The sequence below is a fragment of the Polypterus senegalus genome, chromosome 9 (genome assembly GCF_016835505.1).
Source record: "Polypterus senegalus isolate Bchr_013 chromosome 9, ASM1683550v1, whole genome shotgun sequence".
Taxonomy (NCBI): domain Eukaryota; kingdom Metazoa; phylum Chordata; class Cladistia; order Polypteriformes; family Polypteridae; genus Polypterus; species Polypterus senegalus.
In genome coordinates, this window is record NC_053162.1 from 39936497 (window position 1) to 39949051 (window position 12555).

Sequence of the window (12555 nt, forward strand, 5' to 3'; positions counted from 1 at the left end):
AAGATGAATAGTTGTTAATATTTTATTGCTTTTTTTATTGAATAATATCTTGTGCTAAGAAAGTGGAGAAGAAATACATTACTCACTTATTCTTTCTAAAATATGAAGAAGGCTTATATTACATTATTAGTTCCTGAGACATGTTGGTGGAAAAGCCAAACCTCCTGTTCTACCTGCCTAAATCTGAATGCAGTCCTTTCTGTTGGTTCAGATTGATACTTCTTATTTACTGAAATCTGTGTTAAGCGTAATGACATGTTCCTCCTCCAGTAATAATAAATCTGTCTTTTTGTAGTGTGGAATAGACTAAGCACATATGAGTATATTATGAGGCAGAGACATCGCCAGGAGGAGAAAACCACCGAAAATGACTATGAAGGCAATGATTCTGTACCTTCAAAACTCAAGCCAATGAAGGTAAGTTCATCAAAATATAATGTTCTAAGACCTGAACACATTTTATCTGTATACTGAAATAAACAAAGTATTCTAATCACTGTTTTCCATCCATCAAACCCAGTTTTTCCAGTTCAGGGTTAAGAGGGGCTGGAGCCTTTCAGGGAAGGTTAAGGCACACAGCCATAGCTGACTCTGAGTGGGGCTCCGGTTTATCACGGGGCATAATATTTTTTATTATCATTTTACTTTCCTCAACAAAATCCAATAATTGATGTTATCCATGTGTACCCAGCTACGGTAAACTGACTTAACAGCATAATTATAGAGAAAAGCCAAGCAAAATGACACCTTTTATTGGCTAACTAAAAAGATTACAATATGCAAGCTTTCGGGGCCTGAGTTGCCTCAAAAGCTTGCATATTGTAATCTTTTTAGTTAGCCAATAAAAGGTGTCATTTTGCTTGGCTTTTCTCTACATTCATAATGGCTAACACGGTACAACACCCTAGTACTACAGCGTGATTATGAAAGCTTTTTGAATGCCCATGAACTCCTTGTTTTCTGCTGTTGTGTTTGATGGTATTTCTAATGCCACATCACAATTTGAAGATAAACGTCAGACTTCATTTCTGCATTTTACTGTTTCAGATGGCTGTAGACTAGAGGTTCTGGTGAAGCAAACTGCAGCTTTCAAACCTCATTTGAAGTTGTACATTTGATCCTTAAGCACCCTTTCCACCTGCTCCCTTTAGGCCTTTCTGCTTTACATAAATATGGAGGGATGAGACTTAGTTGCCTGTGTACATGTCTGAACTGACATGAAATGGTAGATAATAGTAGAGATTAGAATTTTGTAGTGCAACAAAGTTTGGCAAGCACATTAGTGGTTAAGTGTCTAGACCAGGTATTTTATACCTGATATTTAAACTGACTTTATTTTTGTTAACAACACTAATATATTCTAATTAATATAACTTTTATTTTGTCCTATAAACACTGAATCTTCTACCACCCTAGCTCTGTAACTCTGACTGACTGCTGCTCTCTCAGGTTCTGTAATTTTTTTTTTTTTTTTTTTGCTTCTAAAACATTTTATTGAATTTATTAAAAGCAAATAACATTCCATTCAAGCAAGTCAAATTTTACAAAACTAAGTTCAAATCAAATTAACCCCATCCATGAAAAAGACAGCTGGCCAACAGAATAAAACTTTAATAGTAGGAAAAAATAAGTAAATAAATACATTAATAAATAAATAAAAATAATTAAGGGAAGAGAATCCACTTCCTCAATTTAAATGCGTATTCTAAAATGTTATTGATGAGATCCTGCCAGGTTTTAAAAAAGCTTTGAACAGATTCTCTAAGTGACAATTAGATTTTTTTCCAATTTTAAATAGTATAAGACATCAGTTACCCACTGACTTAAAAGAGGTGGGCTTCCAGTTGAGCAAGATAAGTCTATATGCCAATAGTGTAGTAAAGGCCATCACAGTTTGTTTGTCCATCTCCACTTTATGTCCATGTGGAAGAACACCAAACACAGCTGCTAATGGGTTAGGAGGGATTGTGACACCAAGGCTTTCAGAAAGGCATTTAAAGATCCAAAGGTCCAAAATGATGTTAATATCATGCATGGCCAAAACATACTCCCAAATTGCAAGTTTTGGAATAGCTATTAAATACTTAATTCTTGCCTTGCCTTAATTCTTAATATGTGCCTTAAAATAAATGATCTCAGCAGTAACATGGGACCACTTACTGAGCCATTTTATTTACATGTTTACATGTTGTTGTAGTATTGAGTAACGGGCGCCCTGCCATCCTTTATTGAACTGAGTGGGTTAAGAAAATGGATGGATGACTGTGGTGTTTTTAACAGGAAAAATTCAGTTTAACACTAGAATTACCAGAGCCTATGAAAAAACTCGTAGATCCGTCCCACCTGAAATCGCTTCTTAAAACCGTTCACAGCTCTCCACCAGCGTCTTTTCTCATTTAAATGTGCTGATAAACTCGAGCTGCAAGCAGAACGTGCACAAACTTCTCCTAGCTCGTGCCTTCATTGATTTTCTGGTAGTGAAGTGGAGTTTTAGAGTGGAAATAATAGATCGTTGTTTGGAACACACGCATTTCATGTGTGTTCTGTTTCTACAGTAATCTGTGTAAACACATTTTTAAAACAGAAACGTTTTTCATATTCTAGTAGTAAATGACAAAATGTAGGCAAAAACTATATAATGTATGAAGCCTGAAGTCCAAATATCGAAGAAACACTTTCACAAAAGGTACAAATATAACAGAACAAATGCACTTTTATTCTAAAGTGTAACTGCAGAAAAAAAAGACACCTTATCAGGCCATACTGACATATATTCACTACAACTGGCGCAGTGGTGTAAAGATATTAGCTGCTGACTGGTAATCAAAAGGTCACGAGTTCGATCCCTCACGACTCCATTTTGTGAAGTAAACTGATCTTACTCTTACTATTTTAGAATAAAAACATACATTTGATTTCAGTCTGTAACAGCCGGTGTAATTTATGATACTTGTAAATGTTAGCTTTGTTTTTTTTTTCACTTTTCATTCTCTCAGTCGTGTTCAGGATCCTTCCCTATGACCCCGTCCCCATCTGACACTGCTGTTTTCACATAAAGACGAGCTATAGCTCTGCAGTGTATCACGATACATTCTCTTACCAATGCTAGCGAAATGAAGTGTCTGCATGCACTTTTTGTGGCATTACACGTGTATGTTTTGAGAATGTCCGTGCCAATATAGCGCATCTTTATGTGATCCAAATAAATAACATTCGAGGTATAGCGCATCTCCAAATAAATAACATTCGAGCTATAGTGCGTCTTTATGTGATCCAATTTTTCACATAAAGGCGCTCTATAGCTCGAATGTTATTTATTTGGAGACGTGCTATAGCTCAAATGTTATTTATTTGGATCACATAAAGACACGCTATAGCTCGAATGTTATATATTTGGCACGGACATGCTCAAAAAATACACAAAAGGTGCATGCAGACACTTCATTTCGCTAGCATTGGTAAGAGAGCTATAGCGCGTCTTTATGCGAAAACAGCAGTGTTAGATGGGGGGGGGGGCATAGGAAAGGATCCTGAACGCGACTGAGAGAATGAAAACTGAAAAAAAAAAACAAAGCTAACCTTTACAAGTATCATAAATTACACCGGCTGCTACAGACTGAAATCAAATGTATGTTTTTATTTTAAAATGGTAAGAGTAAGAACAGTTTACTTCTCAAAACGGAGTCGTGAGGGATCAAACTCATGACCTTTTGATTACCAGTCACCAGCTGATATATTTACACCACCGCGCCATTTAGAAGTGCCAACTTCTAATATTTTATTCAGAATAGAACATAAATCATGGAACAAAAGTTTAAACTAAGAAAATGTATCATTTTAAGGGAAAAATATGTTGATTCAGAATTTCATGGTGTCAACAAATCCCAAAAAAGTTGGGACAAGGCCATTTTCACCATTGTGTGGCATCTCCCTTTCTTCTTACAACACTCAACAGACGTCTGGGGACTGAGGAGACCAGTTTCTCAAGTTTAGAAATAGGAATGCTCTCCCATTCTTGTCTAATACAGGCCTCTAACTGTTCAATCGTCTTGGGCCCTTTTTTGTCGCACCTTCCTCTTTATGATGCGCCAAATGTTCTCTATAGGTGAAAGATCTGGACTGCAGACTGGCCATTTCAGTACCCGGATCCTTCTCCTACGCAGCCATGATGTTGTGATTGATGCAGAATGTGGTCTGGCATTATCTTGTTGAAAAATGCAGGGTCTTCCCTGAAAGAGATGACGTCTGGATGGGAGCATATGTTGTTCTAGAACCTGAATATATTTTTCTTCATTGATGGTGCCTTTCCAGACATGCAAGCTGCCCATGCCACACGCACTCATGCAACCCCATACCATCAGAGATGCAGGCTTCTGAACTGAGCGTTGATAACAACTTGGGTTGTCCTTGTCCTCTTTGGTCCGGATGACATGGCGCCCCAGATTTCCAAAAGAACTTTGAATCATGACTCGTCTGACCACAGAACAGTCTTCCATTTTGCCACACTCCATTTTAAATGATCCCTGGCCCAGTTACAACGACTGAGCTTGTGGATCTTGCTTAGAAATGGCTTCTTCTTTGCACTGTAGAGTTTCAGCTGGCAACGGCGGATGGCACGGTGGATTGTGTTTACTGACAATGGTTTCTGGAAGTATTCCTGAGCCCATTCTGTGATTTCCTTTACAGTAGCATTCCTGTTTGTGGTGCAGTGTCGTTTAAGGGCCCGGAGATCACGGGCATCCAGTATGGTTTTACGGCCTTGACCCTTACGCACAGAGATTGTTCCAGATTCTCTGAATCTTCGGATGATGTTATGCACAGTTGATGATGATAGATGCAAAGTCTTTGCAATTTTCGCTGGGTAACACCTTTCTGATATTGCTCCACTATCTTTCTGCGCAACATTGTGGGAATTGGTGATCCTCTACCCATCTTGGCTTCTGAGAGACACTGCCACTCTGAGAAGCTCTTTTTATACCCAATCATGTTGCCAATTGACCTAATTAGTGTTTATTGGTCTTCCAGCTCTTCATTATGCTCAAATTTACTTTTTCCAGCCTCTTATTGCTACTTGTCCCAACTTTTTTGGGATTTGTTGACACCGTGAAATTTTGAATCAACATATTTTTCCTTTAAAATGATACATTTACTCGGATTAAACGTTTGATCTGTCATCTACGTTCTATTACAAATAAAATATTGACATTTGCCATCTCCACATCATTGCATTCAGTTTTTATTCACAATTTGTTTAGTGTTCCAACTTTTTTGGAATCCGGTTTGTATTATTTCCACTCTAAAACTCCACTTCACTCCCAGAAAATCAAACAAGGCACGAGCTGGGAGAAGTTTGTGCACATTCTAAGTCGGTGGGGGGATGGAATAGCCGGCTGCTTGCAGCTCGAGTTTATCAGCACATTTAAATGAGAAAAGACGCTGGTGGAGAGCTGTGAACGGTTTTAAGAAGCGATTTCAGGTGGGACGGATCTACGATCTTTTTCGTAGGCTCTGGTAATTCTAGTGTTAAGGAAATAATGCAAGAAATGCCTTAACTTATATTTGAGGCTGGGAAATGTTTATAGATTTCTACAACATGCAAAGAGTGTCATATTGAGAAATAATGATTTCAGTAAAATCTAGCTTTTTACTACTGTTACTAGCTGTACTGTATGTCATGGCCAAAATTATCAGCACCCCTAAGCCTCTTTCAGAAAATGCACCACTTCTCTCTAATTTTTGCAATTAAAAATTCTTTGGTATTCATATAATGAGAATTCAAGCAAAGTGACACATTTTATTGGATAACTAAAAAGATTATAATGTGCAAGCTTTACATTACTTTAACAATTACATCTAGCCCGAAGAAGGGCCTTGAGTTGCCTTGAAAGCTTGCACATTGTAATCTTTTTAGTTAGCAAATAAAATGTGTCATTTTTGCTTGGCTTTTATCTACATTCATAATGGCTAACACGGTACAACACCCTAGTAAAATATATATATATATATATATATATATATATATATATATATATATATATATATATATATATATATATATAAAAATATGTATATATAAAATATGTATATATGTATGTACAGTTAGGTCCATATATATTTGGACAGAGAAAACTTTTTTCTAATTTTGGTTCTGTACATTACCACAATGAATTTTAAATGAAACACCTCAGATGCAGTTGAAGTGCAGACTTTCAGCTTTAATTCAGTGGGTTGAACAAAAGATTGCATAAAATGTGAGGCAACTAAAGCATTTTTTAACACAATCCCTTCATTTCAGGGGCTCAAAAGTAATTGGACAATTGACTCAAAGGCTATTTCATGGGCAGGTGTGGGCAAGTCCGTTGTTATGTCATTATCAATTAAGCAGATAAAAGGCCTGGAGTTGATTTGAGGTGTGGTGCTTGCATGTGGAAGATTTTGCTGTGAACAGACAACATGCAGTCAAAGGAGCTCTCCATGCAGGTGAAAAAAGCCATCCTTAAGCTGCGAAAACAGAAAAAACCCATCCGAGAAATTGCTACAATATTACGAGTGGCAAGATCTACAGTTTGGTACGTCCTGAGAAAGAAAGCAAGCACTGGTGAACTCAGCAACGCATAAAGACCTGGACGTCCACGGAAGACGACAGTGGTGGATGATCGCAGAATCATTTCCATGGTGAAGAGAAACCTCTTCCCAAGTGAACAACACTCTCCAGGGGGTAGGTGTATCAATATCCAAGTCTACCATAAAGAGAAGACTGCATGAAAGTAAATACAGAGGGTGCACTGCAAGGTGCAAGCCACTCATAAGCCTCAAGAATAGAAAGGCTAGATTGGACTTTGCTAAAGAACATCTAAAAAAGCCAGCACAGTTCTGGAAAAACATTCTTTGGACAGATGAAACCAAGATCAACCTCTACCAGAATGATGGCAAGAAAAAGTATGGAGAAGGCGTGGAACAGCTCATTATCCAAAGCATACCACATCATCTGTAAAACACGGTGGAGGCAGTGTGATGGCTTGGCGTGCATGGCTGCCAGTGGCACTGGGACACTAGTGTTTATTGATGATGTGACACAGGACAGAAGCAGCTGAATGAATTCTGAGGTGTTCAGAGACATACTGTCTGCTCAAATCCATCTAAATGCAGTCAAATTGATTGGGCAGCTTTTTATGATACCGATGGACAATGACCCAAAACATACAGCCAAAGCAACCCAGGAGTTTATTAAAGCAAAGAAGTGGAAAATTCTTGAATGGCCAAGTCAGTCACCTGATCTTAACCCAACTGAGCAGGCATTTCACTTGTTGAAGACTAAACTTGGACAGAAAGGCCCACAAACAAACAGCAACTGAAAGCCGCTGCAGTAAAGGCCTGGCAGAGCATTAAAAAGGAGGAAACCCAGCATCTGGTGATGTCCATGAGTTCAAGACTTCAGGCTGTCATTGCCAGCAAAGGGTTTTCAACCAAGTATTAGAAATGAACATTTTATTTCCAGTTATTTAATTTGTCCAATTACTTTTGAGCCCCTGAAATAAAGGGATTGTGTTAAAAAATACTTTAGTTGCCTCACATTTTTATGCAATCTTTTGTTCAACCCACTGAATTAAAGCTGAAAGTCTGCACTTCAACTGCATCTGAGTTGTTTCATTTAAAATTCATTGTGGTAATGTACAGAACCAAAATTAGAAAAAATTGGTCTCTGTCCAAATATTTATAGACCTAACTGTATATATATATATATATATATATATATATATATATATATATATATATATATATATATATATATATATATATATATATATATATATATATATATATATATATATATATATATATATATATATATATATATATATATATATATATAGATAAGAGAAAAAGAGTTAGAGGCACTTGACTGCTTAGATAAAAAATCTCAGCATTCATAAATTTGTATTATAGAAAATATATGTATATTTATATATATATATATATAATATATAATATATAAAAAGACAAATTAAGATCACACAGAAGATAAAGTAATATTAAATTTAACTTGCCATAAGGTTATTTGAGGTTGTTGGCATTATGGTGTTTCACAACTTAATAACAAGAAGTTTTCAGTTTGTGTCCTTTTAATTTTGAGCTTTTTACAGTTAAACTGGAATAGAGCTTTGAAGCATATTTTTCCCAGAGTCAAAATTTATTATTACAAAACATCATGTTGTTGTTATTTTTATTATTATTATTTTAATACATTTTTAAGATGACCTCATTCATGTTGCCTTGCAAGTTCAGGATATATTACAGTTTTTTAATTCCAGTTAAGAAGTGACAGGTCAAAGTAAAATGTAACAAAAGGTTTTTTTGGTTTTTTTTTTATTCAAATTGAATTGCCTGTCTCTCAAGAGTGCTGCCTTTTTCCGAGTGTCTATTTGTGCCAGTGCTGCAGCAACTTCATCAGGAGTCTGACTGGTCTAACGTAACTCAAAAAGCAGCCACATTCCTTAAACATTTTGAAAACAATACTTCTTTTCCTTTTCTATCGTTTCATACATTTGTCTTATTTGGCGGACTTCTCTCTTTATCTGACCTTTTGATATCGGAGATGGTGTGCCATTATGTCTGTCTACATTTAAATTGATTGCCAGTAAACCTCAGGCACATTATGGTGTTCTATGATGTCGGTATAACAGCTTTGAAGCTTTTCTGTTATCTTTATGAAAGTCTTTCATTTTCATCCTCCAGCAATGCGTTCTGCCTGAGATAAGAAATAAAAGTTATGCATAGATATAAATTAAGACAAATTATGTGTGTAGATAACAAATGGCAGCACTGTGGTTCATGGGTATTATCAGTAAAGAAAGCTGTATTTAAAATGATGAAAAAAGCATTTTGTTTATAGGCATAAAAACAAAACTAATAGCTGAGTGGAAAATGAAAAGTATACTGAAATTAATAATTCCCCCATCCCTCCCTGTCAAATATTTGTAAAGGAGTGAGAGCATAACAGCCATCCTCCCTGTTACAAGTTGGCGTGGAAATTTTAGGCGCATCCTTTGAAAATGATTTTATGCGCACCCATCCTAAACCATTATGCATGCACAATTGGGTGGTTACTCATTTTGACAATTGACATTTTAGAATGAGTTAGAGCTACTGTTAAGCAAAAAAGACAACATTTTTAACAATTTGAATGTTCTGAAAAATCACACTCTTTATTTGCAAAATACATGAAGTATAGCTGGTCTGAAGACTGCATATTATGAAATGCTTGTTCCTTAATGTGATCTTCTGTACTTACTGGATTATTATATGGAGATCAACTAAGTCTTTACTAGAGAGACCCTTCTCATAAGACATAATTTTATGGTAAGCCCAAATATTGTCTTATCCTTGCTCTCTGTAGCTAGCTTTTTTGAACGCTGATAAATGCTTTTGATTAGTGGACAGTATTTTCCCTTTTCTTTTCAATTTATTTTGTTATTTTTGTCTTTTTTGAGTACTACATTTTTTGTGTCTGGGTTGTTTTGTGCCTGATGCTGTTGGCAGGGCTATACTTTCAGTTTGGGATTGCAGGTATCACACCTATTATCTAAAAATCATGCTTATTAAAGCAAGAAAACCTACTATTCTTCAAAAGCCAGAAAAGTGACTTTTGTTGATTCCACTTCTATCTAATTATGGAATCAGTACAGAAGTAAAAATACATGATTCATGCTTGCTTTAAAAGCATGCTGATATGAGGAATAAACTGTATATTGAATGAGGAAGTTAGAAATGATAGCTACATGAATTATTTTTTTATTCAGTGCCATACATAGCTCAGTTTGCATTCATTCTCGGATGGTTGTCTGTCTGCCCATCCATGCATTTTCTAACTGATTTATCTGTACCTATGAATAATCTATAAAGATGATGAAATAGGCTGTTCTCTATGTTCATTTCAAAATAAAATGTGTTCAGTGTTTCAAAATATGCATATTTGATGGACACATGGCTCGGCTCAAAACGGTACAACTCTATATAATAAGAAGATCTGTTATGTGTTAACAGAAACGTCTAATCGCAGAGACAAGCAGTTCTTCAGTTTTCCAACAACATGCCAGATTTCTTGTGTGTGGCTTTCTAGAGACATAAAAACCCTCACCGCCTATTATGTATTTTATTACAGCAGCAACAACTGCTTAAAAACAACAACACAGATTTTTGTTTTGGATATCTCTTAAACAATCATATATAATAGTATCCTTGCAGTTACCAGTGGTAATTCTTTAGGGAAGTACAACTCAAAGTCTCCGCTCGATATGGAATTAAAGTTTATGAAGCTTTGAGAAGACACATGTGCAATAGAACAAGGTGTTTAAAAGAAACAGTGGTTGGAAGAAAAGGGACAATGACGAACACCTTGGCACTTAGTGTCGTAAGTTGACTGAACGCAGTGTTTGTTTCAATGCTGTGTTTTCTAATAAGCCATATTGCAGCATGACATGACTCAAATGCACAGGGCAGCACTCCATACTCTCTAATTTATGTCACCATTGCCAGGAGTGTCCGCCACCACAAGTACTGCTGTATGCATGCCAGGGTGTGCATGAAACCAAAAAGTGCTTGTAGCTTTTTCAGATATACATCCTACAGGCGTTGGCCAGTTTCATTAGATTAAGGTAGTATGAGCCATTTAACAGGAAATAAACAACAAATATAGGAAATACACAAGATAAAAAGAAGAAAAGTTTAATGATAAATATTAAATGATGATAATTAAAAGAAGACAATAAAAATAAGATAGTAAAAAGAAGAATTTAATAATAGTGAATCAGTGAATCAACAACTGAGGAAGAAATATTAATATGAGAGCACCCAAGGGATTTGAGAGCAAATATGAACTGCAGATTCGTGCTCCTCTAAGTCAAGTATTTATTGCAGAGTGAAAAACACTTAACTACCAGGGGAATAAAATGCACTTTCAAGATTAACTGTTTCAAATACACAAAAAAGGTGTTTAAATGTAATTACACATGGCATCACACCACACCACAGTTCAGGCATTGTTTAGCATATAAGTTTTGTTTATGTTGTCACACTTTTATTTATTTTCATTTATGTGAAGAAAAGGAAACATTTTAAAGTTTTTTGTCATTTACATATTCATGTGAAATGAACGTTTTCTTTTTTGTTACTTGCAGTAATTGAATATTCATTTGTCATTGCAAAATGAAACACTTGAAATAATAAGCCCACTGGATGTGTATGGCACTTGAACCATTCATAGTTTGCACTATTTATATATTATACAGTTTCCCTTGTTTTAATCCCTGAGCAGGGCTGCTAAAACAATATACTTCATTATTTAACACAAACCAGCAAATACTAAATTTGTGTTGTTTGTTGAGCTTTTAAAGTCAAGTGATGTCCTCAAGTGTAACAACTAGAAAGTGAAGAGTGTAGTGAAAGCAGAAGTGAATGGCATGCAGTTTCCAGTTAGTGTGGCTATGGTCGGGTCAGTTCAGTAAGTAATTGTGAATTTGTATACAGTCTAGGCAATAATGAAATATTATCACCTGCGTGAGGTGCTTTAAATCAAGAACACAAATGCTACTTTAAAAGAAATTTTAAAACAGAATTTAATCTTTAATCTTCAATTGGCATGTTTAATTCCACAAAGGTAACTTTACAGTTGAAACAGAAAAGGAGATAATTTGAAAACTTAGAGCATAAGGAAATGGTGACATTTGAAAGTTAAATATTTAATTAAATACTACTCTTCATAATTGTTGTTAACCAACTGTTTCCTCCATATATTGATGCAAACATAAATATTCCAACAGCAAATGTCACAACACTGACAACATGAGTTGTATGGATTTGAATTTTTTATTAGTGATTTTAGCAGTACTTATTTTTGGCTACTGAACCGGTTTCATAAAGATGTCAATAATGAAGTTGAGAAAGCTAAAATGACAGGCGTTGTTTGTTAGCAAAGTTAAACTATGACCCTGCCGAAAACATTCAAACACAAAAAAGAAAGTGAGCCAGTCCAGCTGTTTATTAAATCATTAATGTCCTGCAGGTTGTGTGAATTCCCAGCCTTCGTGAGGCACAGTGACGTACGTTAACTGAAGTTTACAGATAGACGCAGCTACAAAGTGATAGTTTTTACAGAATGTATCAAAAGTACTCTCGACAAAAGTCCTTTATGGACATACCTGTGCTTTTCTACAAACCCTATGCTACTTAAGCAATATAAGCTATGTAGCTTATATTTTTTACTCTTCATCGAAAATATTAATATTAAAACTAAAGTGAAATGATTCCCTCAACGTATAAACTGACTGAAATGAGTTACCAATAATAAAACTGAAAATAGAAATGATAAAAAGTTAATAAAACTTAAGTCAAATTAAACTTTAAATGAAATGACTGCTGGTCAAGTAGACAAAAAAAAAACTAACTAAAAAAAAAATTTTGAAAATGAATGCTTGGCCATAACATTCAGGCACATTTGGGGACTTAGTTAATTGGTTTGAAAGCTGGGGAATTTTATATTTTTTAGTTACTCCATTG

The 12555-nt window shown here is 35.4% G+C and overlaps 1 protein-coding gene across 2 annotated transcripts in view; it reads left to right on the forward strand.

The window, feature by feature from the left end:
* Window positions 1-12555, forward strand: part of zdhhc1 (zinc finger DHHC-type containing 1) — an 86610-nt gene that overhangs the window by 54585 nt on the left and 19470 nt on the right. For both annotated transcript variants that reach the window (XM_039762951.1, XM_039762952.1), the window contains exon 7: window positions 296-417. In XM_039762951.1, coding sequence (XP_039618885.1) covers window positions 296-417 — 122 coding nt within the window. The remainder of the gene's footprint in view (window positions 1-295; window positions 418-12555) is intronic.